Source organism: Daphnia pulicaria, chromosome 1, assembly GCF_021234035.1.
Source record: "Daphnia pulicaria isolate SC F1-1A chromosome 1, SC_F0-13Bv2, whole genome shotgun sequence".
In the NCBI taxonomy this organism is placed as follows: domain Eukaryota; kingdom Metazoa; phylum Arthropoda; class Branchiopoda; order Diplostraca; family Daphniidae; genus Daphnia; species Daphnia pulicaria.
Window position 1 is genome coordinate 948,690 of NC_060913.1, and position 12,341 is coordinate 961,030.

At 40.0% G+C, this 12,341-nt stretch overlaps 3 protein-coding genes and 1 long non-coding RNA gene across 5 annotated transcripts; 1 reads left to right on the plus strand and 3 right to left on the minus strand.

Moving 5' to 3' along the window:
• Nucleotides 1-3,384: 3,384 nt before the first annotated feature.
• Nucleotides 3,385-5,243, minus strand: LOC124313396. Its single transcript, XM_046778318.1, has 4 exons — nucleotides 5,225-5,243; nucleotides 5,041-5,175; nucleotides 4,731-4,976; nucleotides 3,385-3,872 (listed from the first exon to the last, which is right to left on the minus strand). Exons 1-4 carry the CDS (start codon nucleotides 5,241-5,243, stop codon nucleotides 3,400-3,402), a joined length of 873 nt encoding a protein of 290 aa, XP_046634274.1. The 3' UTR covers nucleotides 3,385-3,399.
• On the minus strand, nucleotides 5,209-6,165 carry LOC124327894. The gene is made up of 3 exons (XM_046786921.1): nucleotides 5,930-6,165; nucleotides 5,609-5,860; nucleotides 5,209-5,525 (listed from the first exon to the last, which is right to left on the minus strand). The coding sequence occupies exons 1-3, from the start codon at nucleotides 5,999-6,001 to the stop codon at nucleotides 5,484-5,486; spliced, it is 366 nt and encodes a 121-aa protein (XP_046642877.1). The 5' UTR covers nucleotides 6,002-6,165; the 3' UTR covers nucleotides 5,209-5,483.
• LOC124327860 lies at nucleotides 6,122-7,708 on the minus strand. The gene is made up of 7 exons (XM_046786884.1): nucleotides 7,335-7,708; nucleotides 7,112-7,272; nucleotides 6,934-7,042; nucleotides 6,747-6,859; nucleotides 6,554-6,668; nucleotides 6,275-6,496; nucleotides 6,122-6,205 (listed from the first exon to the last, which is right to left on the minus strand). Exons 1-7 carry the CDS (start codon nucleotides 7,587-7,589, stop codon nucleotides 6,173-6,175), a joined length of 1,008 nt encoding a protein of 335 aa, XP_046642840.1. The 5' UTR covers nucleotides 7,590-7,708; the 3' UTR covers nucleotides 6,122-6,172.
• Nucleotides 7,709-8,662: 954 nt separating this feature from the next.
• Nucleotides 8,663-10,280, plus strand: LOC124327921. 2 transcript variants are annotated; one of them, XR_006916233.1, is made up of 5 exons: nucleotides 8,663-9,050; nucleotides 9,107-9,159; nucleotides 9,224-9,339; nucleotides 9,425-9,679; nucleotides 9,749-10,280. It is a non-coding gene; the product is annotated as an uncharacterized LOC124327921 (long non-coding RNA). The 2 variants fall into 2 exon arrangements; XR_006916232.1 differs by having other exon boundaries at nucleotides 9,224-9,679.
• Nucleotides 10,281-12,341: the final 2,061 nt, after the last annotated feature.

Below are 12,341 nucleotides of genomic sequence, written 5' to 3' on the forward strand. Positions count from 1 at the left end.
AAACAGTTTCCGAATTAGTTTAAAAAAACAAACAAAAGTCGGGACCAAAAATCGGGCACAAATATTTAAAAAATAATGTTCACTCTGTTCTACATCTTTAAAAAAATTAAAGAGAGAACAACGCATTTGTACACTGGGTTCGAGTTTGGTGATTTTTCCCTGTCCAATTTAATTATTATTTTTTTTTATGGCGGAAATGTCTTTATTGCGCAATTCGTTCATTTCAAGCTCTGGGCAGCTGCTACTGTCTACTGGTGATCGTCATCTTCTTTTTGTGGTTGGCAGTGGTGGTCGTCGTGTTTGTAGCTCGGATGACTTTTACCTTTTTTGCGTGAGCCTTGTAGTGGAGCATGTCGGTGAGGAAAGTGCGGCCGGAAGAGCGGGACGTTTGAGTCCGCGAGGTGAGCCGGGCCGAGCGCGAAGATCCGCAGAGGAGCTGGCGGTAGACCGATCAGTACTGCCGGTTGGAAAACGCATCGATAAACGGGTTGATGACACTGGACGCCCAGACCAGGATGGAGGCCATCACGTGAATGACTGGCACTTTTGTCTTTTTCTATGGAATTAAGAAATTGTAAAAGAGAAAGAAATGGTGCAATGCAAGAGAAAGACGTCCAGACTTTCCGTCCTCTTCTAAATTTCCCTTTTTTTTTAATAAAATTTTTTATCTTGAACCACTCCAAAAGGGCTTAATTGATGGCTGTACACACTTAAAACTGTGCGCCCCTCAACTGTTTTTTTTTTTCCTTTTTGATTCGAAATTAATTTTAAGTCGAAAATAACCTTTTTAGGCACCCTGAAAAATGCATTCGCTATATCTATCGTGTCTCGTGTGTGTAGAATTAAATTTTTTTTTTTAAAGGATAACTGGATACGCGGATTCAATTTGTGTGGGAACATTTCCCCGTTTCTCCGCAGTGCAATGCCGCAAACAACAACCGAAAAAGAAAAAGCCCCTTGTATATTGTTTAGCTCATTCTCCGAAACAAAAACCTCATGTTCTTCTTTTGATCTCATCCGGTCGTCCTACTCACTCCTTTTGACTTTGTGTGTGTTGTATAGGACATGTTCAAAATTATTCCATGACAACAAAAACAAAAAAATGTCAGGTACATCCTGACACATGTGGAAATGATCGAATTGGATATCGATCGGTGTCATCTTTTTTGGTTAGTAGGTTCACACGTTTATACAGTCCTATTTAAAAACATGCGCATATTAAACACTTTTTACAATTATATCGTCTGGCGACATGGGCATTTTCTATGTCGTCATTATTCAACATGTGATGATATCCTTTCCCTTTTGTACCCCCATTGGACGAGCTATTGTGTCATTCCAGACGATTTTACGATTGTTCCTTTTTTTCTTTTTGTTGCGTACGAATTTATCCGCGTGACACTCATTTTCTCATTCGACTCTCAATTCACCGCTACAAGTGTCGGGGAAAAAAATAGAATCTATTACAATTTTCTTTTTTTTTCTCAAAAAAGCCCACCGCGCTTTTGAAAAATCAGCGTTTGGCCTCTATGAAAACTAAACAAATAAATAATGCAATTGAATTTTATTTTATCTTCCAACGAAAAAAAAAATTATCAACCCTGTTTATAAGAAAGACTTCACTTCCTATTATTTCCTCCGCGCATTTGTATTTGTTCTATTTAATGCTCATCACTAATAAGATGTCACATGTCAGAAATTTTATTAAATATTAATTCAAGAATTTTATTAAATATAAAAGAGAACCGGTGGTTTAGTCGGATAAAGGATCTACCTGTTGAGCCAAGCTCCAGAGAGGTTCCGAGTTCGTTCTCACCTGTAATTGATACTACCTCTTGAGCACCAGGTGGATCCCGCGCCATTGTATGATGACATGCTGACCCACTATACGGGTTTAGGTTTCGGCCTCCATACTATGAAGGACCGGTGGGGGAAGTCAGATGAATAATTCGACGCTTCGGTAGAGATAAATAAGTTCCACTTGGTTGCGTAACATCAGCTTCTCAGTCCACAAGTGGACGTTGGGCGGGCACATTAATTCCCAATTAAATCCGTACTCCGAATTTCAATTTAATCTAGGTGGAATTGCATGGAAGAGGCAATTTTTTTTAGTAATCTTCTTAATCAACAACAACAACAAGTCAACAACTGGAACACTATTACCCAATCGCTATAGAAAAATACGGAAAAATATAAATGGGTGAAGATGATAGATGAAGCGACAAGAAACAAACTGTGGAACATTTCCCCCATCGCACAACAAGGCTAGCAGCAACAGCACATGGCCATCATCCTGCCAGACAATGAAAATAATGCTATGCATATGCGCAGCAGGCCAGCAGCCAATTTAACTCTCGTCGAATCGATTAAGATATGCCAAACTTTTTTTTCTTTTTTTTTGGAAATTGCCAAGCAACTGCTGGGCAGGGATTCGTCTGAAAATTTTCAGCCGAAAACCCAACAACAAAACGCTACGTACGTATACCCCGTCATATCACCATCTTGACGGCCCCTTTCGTCCGGATTGAAGAATCGGTGTCGGCGAGTTCGTGACCAAACGAGCGCAGCGTGAAACCGCTCACAAAAACCAAAGCGATTTGAATAATAATTGTTTCGCCAAGTACAGTTTATTCATATACTATACCCAGAACAAGGGGGGAAAATGTTCGTCTCGTGCGAGATTTATTATTATTTATCGGGAAAAAAAATTAAAAGAAATTCGAAATTTAAATTTGAAAATAACAAAAATTTGGCGGGAAGCAACTGATGGTTGTCCCCAAAAAAAATATTTCTTTGAAGGGGTGAAACCTAAAGCGCTGAACAGTGAACAGCCCCTCAGTGAAAAGAACTTGGTTGACTTTTTCTTACAGGCTTTACAGCGTGTATTCTAGTAATACATCAGTGGCAAAAGTCATCATTTAATATTTAACGTGATATTTTACTAACACAATTTCAAAATGTTAGTAGCCCGGTTAGCTCAGTTGGTAGAGCGCGGGACTTTAGATCCTGAGGTCAAGAATTCAAGTCCCTTATCGGGCGGTTACATTTTGTAAAATTGCAATTAAATTAAAGAAAATGTTATAATGTGCTAATAAAATCCGGAAGAAACGAATTTGCAATTTTTTCTTATGGTTTGCAAAGAAAACATGAGAAGAAATGTTGATCGAAGGTAGAGGAGTGATTTAGGAGCGTCTAGCGATCAGTGAAAAGAACTTGGTTGACTCTTGCTTGCAGAATCGTGTATTCTCATGACTTTACATCGAAAACAAAATTTGAGAAGCGATTGAAATTATACCTTCAAAAAGATAATTGAATTTCACTGGGAATCGGGATTGGGAACTATGCGGGAGAAAGATGTACTTTCTTTATTTTGTGCTTCTTTGATGAGATGTTAAAGTCTCATGTTGTACGACGATTGCAATTTCTGGAAGGCTGGTGTTGACGGCGATAGGTATATGGGGACTGGCGTCTCTTCCGCCTGTCTGGTCGCCGTGTCGTTGGACGAGAACAGTTGGCGCATCTTGCGCTGGGCTTCTCTCTTTCTGCGCTTGGCTTCGACTGGGCAGCAACAGCGGATGAGGACGATGATGAGGATGATGACAACCAGGGCGATGAAAGTGCCGATGATGGCCCACAGTCCAGCCGTGGATAATCCGCCGGAGTCGGGCCGGCCAACGAGACGACGTTGGAAACTTCGCCGTAATTGGCCGAAGAGTCCCGGCCCTGCACCCGGTACTTGACGTACTCGCCCTCGTTGACGGAAGGCACCTGGACCGTAACATTAACTGTTCCGTCCACTATGGCTAGAGATGGATAGTCCGTCGTTACGGTCTCTCGTGTGCCGTTAGATCGTTCCAGCCGATAATGTGTAACTGGATAAAAACAAATAATTCGGATGTACAGTCCCCTCCATAAGTATGGGATCACCCCGCGCCGTTCCATAAGGCGGCGTGTATTTTTCACATGGGTTTTTCGGGTGGCAAAAATCGAAAAAATGACATAAATTCACCAAACTTGGGATTTATGTCATTTTACGTCTTTTCTATTGTCTGAATTTTTCCCCAGTTTCTAAAATAAGAGACTGCAGAAGACTTCATTTAGGGTTTACAACCTCTATCAGCTGACGTAGGCCAGAAAATTAGTGTCGTTTCTATACACCACTGGCGCTCTGCTTCCTTTTTTACTTAAGGGGCGTATAGAAACGACACTAATTTTCCGGCCTACGGCTGGCGATAGAGGTTGCAAACCCTAAATGAAGTCTTCTGCAGTCTCTTATTTTAGCAACTGGGGAAATTAATAAATCTGGGAAAATTCGGAAATGGTTCCGATCATAATGGAAATCTTACAGTTAATTTATAAAAGGGAAATGTAAATAGGGTTTGAATATAAAAATTCCTTCTTAAAAATTAAATATATAAAAAGCAATATGAAAAGCCCATTTGCGCCATAAGACAACACGGCCGGCGTCGGAGTGATCCGATACTTTGTGCGCCACTTTTCTAGGCATAAAAAATAGGGGAAAAAATCTGAAAAAAATTCAGACAATAGAAAAGACGTAAAATGACATAAATCCCAAGTTTGGTGAATTTATGTCATTTTTTCGATTTTTGCCACCCGAAAAACCCATATGAAAAATACACGCCGCCTTATGGAACGGCGCGGGGTGATCCCATACTTATGGAGGGGACTGTATTAATTCGATGATAAAAGGATATAAATTTAATACGGACCGAAATCGCCCGTTCCGTAATTGTCTTTGGGAGCGGTCCAGCCGAGGCCGGACGTCCTGCTGGACGAATCGTAGGAGAGGATGGTCAGATCGGTGATGCGCTGCGGAATCTGGTCGAATCCGTTGGTTGTCAGAGTCGATAATTGAAAGCTCGGCCAGTTTTCGAAACGGTTGAATTGGATGGCAGCCGGAACAGGATCCGACATGGGTATAACACTTCCGGTCGTCGGTTGACGGCTGTACACTCCTATACGAAGACAAATTTCAAATTAAGTTTTCAGTTCGAATAGTAATTAATTGGGTTAGGTTACCATTGTCGACCTCGGCCAGGCTGTTGACGCCGAACGCCTGGCAGTAGACGGAATAGGAGAAAGACGAATTCGACGGTTTGGTAATGAAACCAGAATAGATTCCGTCACCGGACGTGACATTTAATAATAATGGGTCTAAATTATTTAAAAAAAAATTCAACTACTGAAATTTTTGGGGTTGAACCTGAAATTCCTTCGTCCATCAAAGGAATTTCGGCCAGCAAACTGGAACTCGATCCACCACTGTCACTGGCGTAGACGAAGGCCGTGTCATTGGCTCTTCGAAATGGCTTGTTGTCCTGCGTCAGCTGGGCGTAGAGGCCAACCGGCGCTTTAGTGAAATCTAACGGCTGGTTATCCAGGGCACTGTTCCAAGCCTTCAGCTGAATTTGAGACGAATTGGCAGACTCAGTCCAGATATCCAGTCGTTTATCCGGCAGGCTTTAACCGGAATTTACAAAACGGATTTCAAATCGCCACAGACCCTTCATAAGAAAAAAAAAAGGAAAAGTAAAATTAATTTTTTTCCCCCACGGGTTTAATAGTTTTCACATTCGAATTTAAATACATGAGGAAGTGGTTCAAGCACAGATTCCAAGGTAAATGTAAGGAAATCATTGATAATAATGGCTAAGTCAGTTGTGTAGTTTATCAGTCCGTTCGGTTGGATGAGGGTGAACGATTTGACGTAGAGGGCATCCTTATCGGCGTCGAGGTGGTAAAGCGAAATCAGCAACCTGGATGCTGGGCTGTCCAGGTAAAAAGTTCCCGTCTTGGTTAGGTTGTAAGACGAGTTGTGAATGACGGACTGTTCAAAAATCTGATCAAATCAAAAACAAAAATGAGTTTTTGTGATTTTATAAGGGAATTTAAATTTGATTTGATTGACTTTGGCTCGGTGAGTTCTCGTTTTCCGGTAAACGGACATAAGGGTATTGACCGCCCATGAGTAGGCACTCATTGCGCGGTTGTTGATGACATTCGAAACGAAATTTGAACTGCCGTAACGAGTCAGCTGGGCGATGTTCACCTTAATCGTCGACACACCGAAATGAACGAGATGGGCGTTGACTTTGTTATCTTCGTACGACTTGACCCAAGTGCTCAGACTTGAAAAAGTCTGAACGGCCGTTTAAATGATGACGTCCTGCCCGCTATAGGCTCTCTGTTGCACAATCAAATAAGTTAATTATTTTCAAACCCACTATAATATGACAGTTATATCTATGTATACCGATTGAGCTCTCGACAGAGCATCGCCAAATTTCTCGAAACTGCTACTGACGTATTCCAAATCTTTCATTTTGTCCAACAACTTGTTTTTGATGTAACTGTCGAGCACGATCGGCGGTTGCAACTCGGTGACATTGTACCCATTGTACACGTCGACGGATAACCAAATGGAATCCAAAAAGAAGCTGACGAATTGCATCAGAGACGATCTGGCTGTCTCAAACTAACGCAAACGACATATATAATAAGTTTATTCGCGACATCAGGTTAATTCGATTACCGATTTCGCGTCCTTGAATGACGCCATATCCGGGACGACCTGGTAGCCGCTGAACGGGTTCTGGATAACGTTGAACGTGATGTCGGCCGAAATGTTAGCCGGCGTGACTACGGGACTGAATTTAAATCATTCAAAAATTGTCACAAAATTCTTGATTCTATTTGACAGAGTTTAAAACGTTGTTTTTTCTTACTTAAAATCAGAGTGCTTATAAATTACTTCGGAGGCGCTGAGACGGCTGCAGTGATAACTGAGTTTGCTCGGCACGCCGTCGTCGTGATTTTCCTTGGTACAGAACTTCTCCATCTACAGGCAGACAATAGAACTTCAACTTTTTACTGGATTCAAAAATAAATGTTCTTCCGCTTGTAAATTATTACGTAATCCAAATCCGGGCGATACATCAGCGATGACCGGATGTCCGGATTGTGGACATCAGCGACGAATTCGCAAGTGGAGTCGGCAGTTGAAGTCGATTGACAATTTTCACTGCAACAAATATTTGATTTCCATTTTTTAATCGACATTCATTATAATAAATATTACATGAATATATACCTGCTCCAGCTTCCGGAGGGCGTTTTGAGAACTGAGCAAGTATTGGGGCGCATTATCTTGTCGGAACTTTCCGTTTGGTACGTCAAATAACCTGACGGGTGACGTTGGTCGCTTGGCATTCCGCCCTCGTCGAATGCCAACTGAGAAGGCCCACTCACAGACTGGTTTTCAAAATAAAATTAGATAACGGATCAAGTTACAAATGAAAGCAATAGTGACGAACCTGAGCTGAAGTTCCTTTGACAGCCAAATAGACTGAATATTCTGTTATCTCTCCAGCGGTACTCTGAGGTGGCTCCCAAGACAGGTGTGCACCTTCGGGTGATTTGGAAATCTTTATTGCTGACGGAGCACCAGGGAATCCAGGGAGACATGTTTTGAAAGCGGAAACTTCACTCCACAAGCATCGTCCACACGAGTTGACACCAGCTACTCGGAACTTGTACGCTGTTCCAGGTTGAAGTTCTAGCTTTTTCATCTCCAGTTCTGCATCAGGTGGGAGAGTCACCGTTTCGTGATCTATCCTTTCCTCAATACCTCCACCATTTGACGGTAACAGAAAATTTTGCACGGTCGACGTCGTGCCCTTGACCAGACCGACATAAAAGCAAATGCCATCGAATTTTTTCAAGTCAATCTTGGTTTCTTCTTTCTTGATTCCGTTGGAAGGGGTTTCTGATTTAACAACAATTGCTTCCGCTTTGATGACCGCAGCTGAAGCCAAAGTAGAGAGTGGGTCGCTGGGCTCTACGTCCATGGGAAGTTGGTCAGTGCCAATTTTTTCAGGTGAAGTTGCTTCTGGAACTAGCTTCACGTCTTTCACTGGCGAATCTACTGTAATAGGGTTCTGAGACTCAGTTTCTGGTCGGAGACTAAGGGTTCTTCTTTACTTCTTCTTAAGTCTCTTCAGCGGTATTGGGTTTCTCATTTTTTTCTTCCTCGGTTAAAACTGGCTCGGCATCTTTCGAAACAGCTGTTCCATTCACAGATTCATTGGCCTTTCCAAGTTGTTTTTGGAATTTCTTGAGTGCTGATTAGCAAACCTAAAAATGCCAAAATGAATTGAGATATTTTAACAATGACAAAGACATGGTGAATTAATAAAACATAACATACCACTCTGACATTTCCAAACCACTGCCGGTTAGATTCCACACATGCAACAGTACCAGATGGAACTTTGGATTGAAAAGGTGCTGGGTTAATATATTTAAATATAATAATGCACCACAATCACAGGACTTTAGGCCCCTCCTGCGTTTTAGAGGCGGGTCATGGAGACGAAACTTTAAACGTAAATAACTCATAAAGAAAATTTGTCCCATATACAGTATGATTGGGAGATGTTTTATTTAAAAAAAAGGTTTGTTAATAGTTGTCCTTAGAGCATTATAATTATTATTAAAATGTAAAACATGGTGTGATCGTGAAACACAAATCTGTCCTGAGACTAAACAAAAAAAAAAACTATTACTTACTTGTGATTGTGATTACCGGACGTTTCGGCAGACTAGTAGGTTAGTCACATTCGGCACTACCTACTATCATTTCGGCACTGTATTATTACAAATTCGGCACTATGGAAAATGGTTTAATTTTAAGAAAATAAAATAAAAAATTATACCAGGGGTACGCAATTACGCCTGGGGGAATTTGCAGCGGCAAAAAATATCCCACTTGCGGGTGTGTTGTAAATTGAGTATGTGAGTATAGTAACAACAGTTTCGGCCGTTCAGCTCTTCTGCCGGCGCTCTCTGGTTCTGACAGGTAATAAAATAAATAAATCGGACAACATGGCATGCAGACAACAGTGCAATTATTGCGCAATTTCCGATTTAAAATCCAACTTCTCACATTTAACCGTGAAACACCCAGTTCACTTTACTAGTTTTAAAATGGAAGAGAAGAAATAAATGGAAGAAAAGTGGATCTGTACAAGGTAATAATTTAGTTCTTAAATAAACTTATTTTGACACTTACCTTTTTAAATTTCAGTTGCACACTGTTGAATGACGCCACGGTCGAGAAATGCGTCGCTTGCGAGACTGGTAGGCTACAGTCTAAAATTTTGTGAAATTTTTTAAAATTTTAATCTTGTTTTTCTTTTTTTAGAAAAGGGGCAAAAGGGCAATGAGTCATCTACATCGATTTTGCCGAACAACATTACAAATATTTGAATGATGATGTGGATGATGATGCCGATGATGAAGGAGATGAAGGTGATGAAGGTGAATGAATATTTTATATTTACAAATATTTACATTAAGAGATATCACATATTTACATTTACATGTTTAAAAATTTTGTCTACAGTGGAGGATTCAGACAAAGAGGAGACAGAGGAAGCTGCAAAGGAAGGAAAAGGAGATAAAGCTGAAGAAGGAGAAGGAGAAAGCAAAGCCAAAGAAGAAGAAGCGGGAACACCAGAGAGTGGAGCAGTTGCTGTTGCTGGTCCTACCAACTACCAAAAAAGAAAACTGCGAGACCAGCAAAAGAAGAGTAGGGCCAAAAAGGTGAACAAAGGAGCAATCGACAGTCTTGCTGATCAACTCGCTGCTTGCAACTCAGGTAACATTCTTAATTTTGTCAACATGATAACATTAAAACTTAATTTATTTTATTTTCCAATTTTCTTAGATGATGAGAAATAGGCCCTTCTCGTAATAGCAGCGAATTCAACGTCGGTCCTTCAACGTCTTCATGACAAAATGGTTGTTTCTAATTCGGCCAATGAAACACAATAAACTTTTTTTCTTTTTCTTTCAAACTTCTATTTTCCCAACTCGGCAACGTTGTCAGAAGGTGTTGTTGCGGATGGTTTGTTTGGTGGAATGGTTGAGTATCCGGAAAGCATGAGTAGGGAATTTAACCACCATTCAAAACAATTCACAAGCGTTGAAGTGTCCACATTATTTAAGCATTCACCTGCTCGAGCTTTTTAACAAATTACAAGAAGCATCATTAATGCATTAGGCCCACGAAGAGACTTGTGGCTTAAACCAGCGCCTCGGACCGCTCGGCCACGCTACCACTTGTGGATGGTAGTTACCTATTTTCACCAATCCCACTGTATTCCTTTTTTGTACTCCACAAAATTAACTCCAGGTAAGAAACTCGACGTCATGTTTTTATCGACCCGTAACTTGTTGATGTAGTTATTGATTACGATTTCTTCAGCCTTTTCTTTGTTTTCGTTTGGAAAATTGTACTCATTTTGCTCGCCGTACACGATTAAGCTGGCATGTTGAATGTTCCTTTTCTCAGTTATTTTCACTTGGAATGATGCCCTGACGAAACGCGTAAGGAATCCATACAGCAATTGTCGATTGTTTTTCTCGTCGAATTTCCTTTCTTTTTTAACATAAGGTGAACGCCAAATTGGTTCCGGTAATTACTTTTCACGATGTTGATTTGGTCCTACGACTGCACAGATGCGGTCCCGAGCCGCAATCCATCCGAATGTTTCCAGCTTTAAAGTAATTTGTTCCAAGTATTGGGCCGCGATTCGCTTCGGACAACTTTCAATAAAAGTTATTACTGCATCGGTCGCTTCATCTTGTACTCGTGGGTTCTCGTCGTCCATAATCAATAACAGTCCTGGGATAACTTCGCTGTGAAATCTGCACAAAGCTCAGCAAAGAGTTCAAAGGGGTTACGATTGGTGCTAGATGCAGCTCGTTGTTGACCAAATTGATAATTCTTCCCCGAGTTGCAATGAAGCAGTAATTCGTCGGCAAGATTATCAATGACTTCATCCTTTTCCTTTTTTGCCCCACCCTTTTTTTGCTGCTCTCGCATCTTTCTTTTTTGATAATTAATAGGACCAGCAACTGCTCCTCTCTCTTGTTCTTCCGCTTCTTCTTCTTTTTCTTCATTTTCTCCTTCTTCTTCTTCTTCAGCTTTCTCTCCATTTCCTTCCTCAGCTACCTCTGTCTCCTTTTTCTCTGAATTCTCTATCCACTTTAGACAAAATTTGTAAATATATAAATGTAAATATGTAAATATGTAATATCTATAAATGTAAATACGTTTAAATATAAAATGTTCATGTTCATAAATACGTTTAAATATAAAATGTTCATTCACCTTAATCTCCTTCATCATCGGCATCCAGATTATCATTCCAATATTGGAAATAATGTTCAGCAAAATCTTTAGATGAATCTTCTCCAGAAGATGTAGATGAATCATTTTGCCCCTTTTCTAAAAAAAAAAAAAAAAAAAAAAAAAAAACAAGATTAAAATTTTACAAAATTTTAACTGTAGCCTACTAGTCTCGCAAGCGACGCAGAATTGGACCGCGGGGTCATTCAATAGTGTACAACTGAAATTTAAAAAAGGTAAGCGTTAAAATAAGTTTCTTAAACGAAGAAGAAATAAATTGTTACCTTGAACAGATCCATTTGTCTTCCATTTCTTTCTTCTCTTCCATTTTGTAAAGTGAACTCGAACTGGGTGTTTCACGGTTAAATCTAAATGTGAGAAATTGGATTTTTTAAAAATGGAAGTTGCGCAATAATTGATGGAAAGCATGCCATGTTGCCCGATTTATAAATTTTGTCACCAGTCAGAACCAGAGTCAGAGAGCGTCGGTAGAAGAGCTGAACGGCCGAAAATACTCACAATCACAAGTAGGTAATAGTTTGTTTGTTTTTTTCTCTGGACAGATTTGTGTTCTACGATCACACCATGTTTTACATTTTAACAATAATTATAGTGTTCTAAGGACAACTATTAACAAACCTTTTTTTTAAATAAAAAATATCTCCCAATCAATCATACTGTATCGAAATTCCACTAAGTGGATTTCCATTCATGAATCCACCACGCTTGATATTGACCTCCGCATGTTAAGGTAATAACTGCCTCACTGAAGCCATCCATCATATTAAAAGAAATCATAATATCCGCAAGCAGACGCGCTAACCACTACACCATGGGCGTCGACATACTTAAAAGTTTTTTAAAGGAAGACATTCAATCCAACATTGGATCTATTAAAAAGATGTGATTGGCGATAGCTGCTTTGTACAAGGACAACCGACAACGTATTTTTTTATTTATATAAATCCGCGTAGTTATAATAATTTACTAATTTAGCGCTTGCATCTTTATTTTATACATATCTTTGAAAGTAGCAAAATATGGCCGTGAATTTTAACTAAAAAGAATAAAGAAAGGTATCGGTGAAAGAGTCTTTGAAGTGTGACTAAAATGTTACATTTGAATT

Coding starts and splice junctions, on each gene's coding strand:
- LOC124327894 (XM_046786921.1), bottom strand. CDS start 6,001: ATGAGTGCCTACTCATGGGCGGTCAATACCCTTATGTCCGTTTACCGG. Junction 5,861..5,929: donor CGAGAACTCACCGAGCCAAA/GTCAATCAAATC, acceptor TGATTTGATCAG/ATTTTTGAACAGTCCGTCAT. Junction 5,526..5,608: donor TGCTTGAACCACTTCCTCAT/GTATTTAAATTC, acceptor TTTCTTATGAAG/GGTCTGTGGCGATTTGAAAT.
- LOC124313396 (XM_046778318.1), bottom strand. Junction 4,977..5,040: donor CCTGGCCGAGGTCGACAATG/GTAACCTAACCC, acceptor GTCTTCGTATAG/GAGTGTACAGCCGTCAACCG. Junction 3,873..4,730: donor TTACGGAACGGGCGATTTCG/GTCCGTATTAAA, acceptor GTTTTTATCCAG/TTACACATTATCGGCTGGAA.
- LOC124327860 (XM_046786884.1), bottom strand. CDS start 7,589: ATGAAAAAGCTAGAACTTCAACCTGGAACAGCGTACAAGTTCCGAGTA. Junction 7,043..7,111: donor CCCTCCGGAAGCTGGAGCAG/GTATATATTCAT, acceptor TATTTGTTGCAG/TGAAAATTGTCAATCGACTT. Junction 6,860..6,933: donor ATCGCCCGGATTTGGATTAC/GTAATAATTTAC, acceptor GTCTGCCTGTAG/ATGGAGAAGTTCTGTACCAA.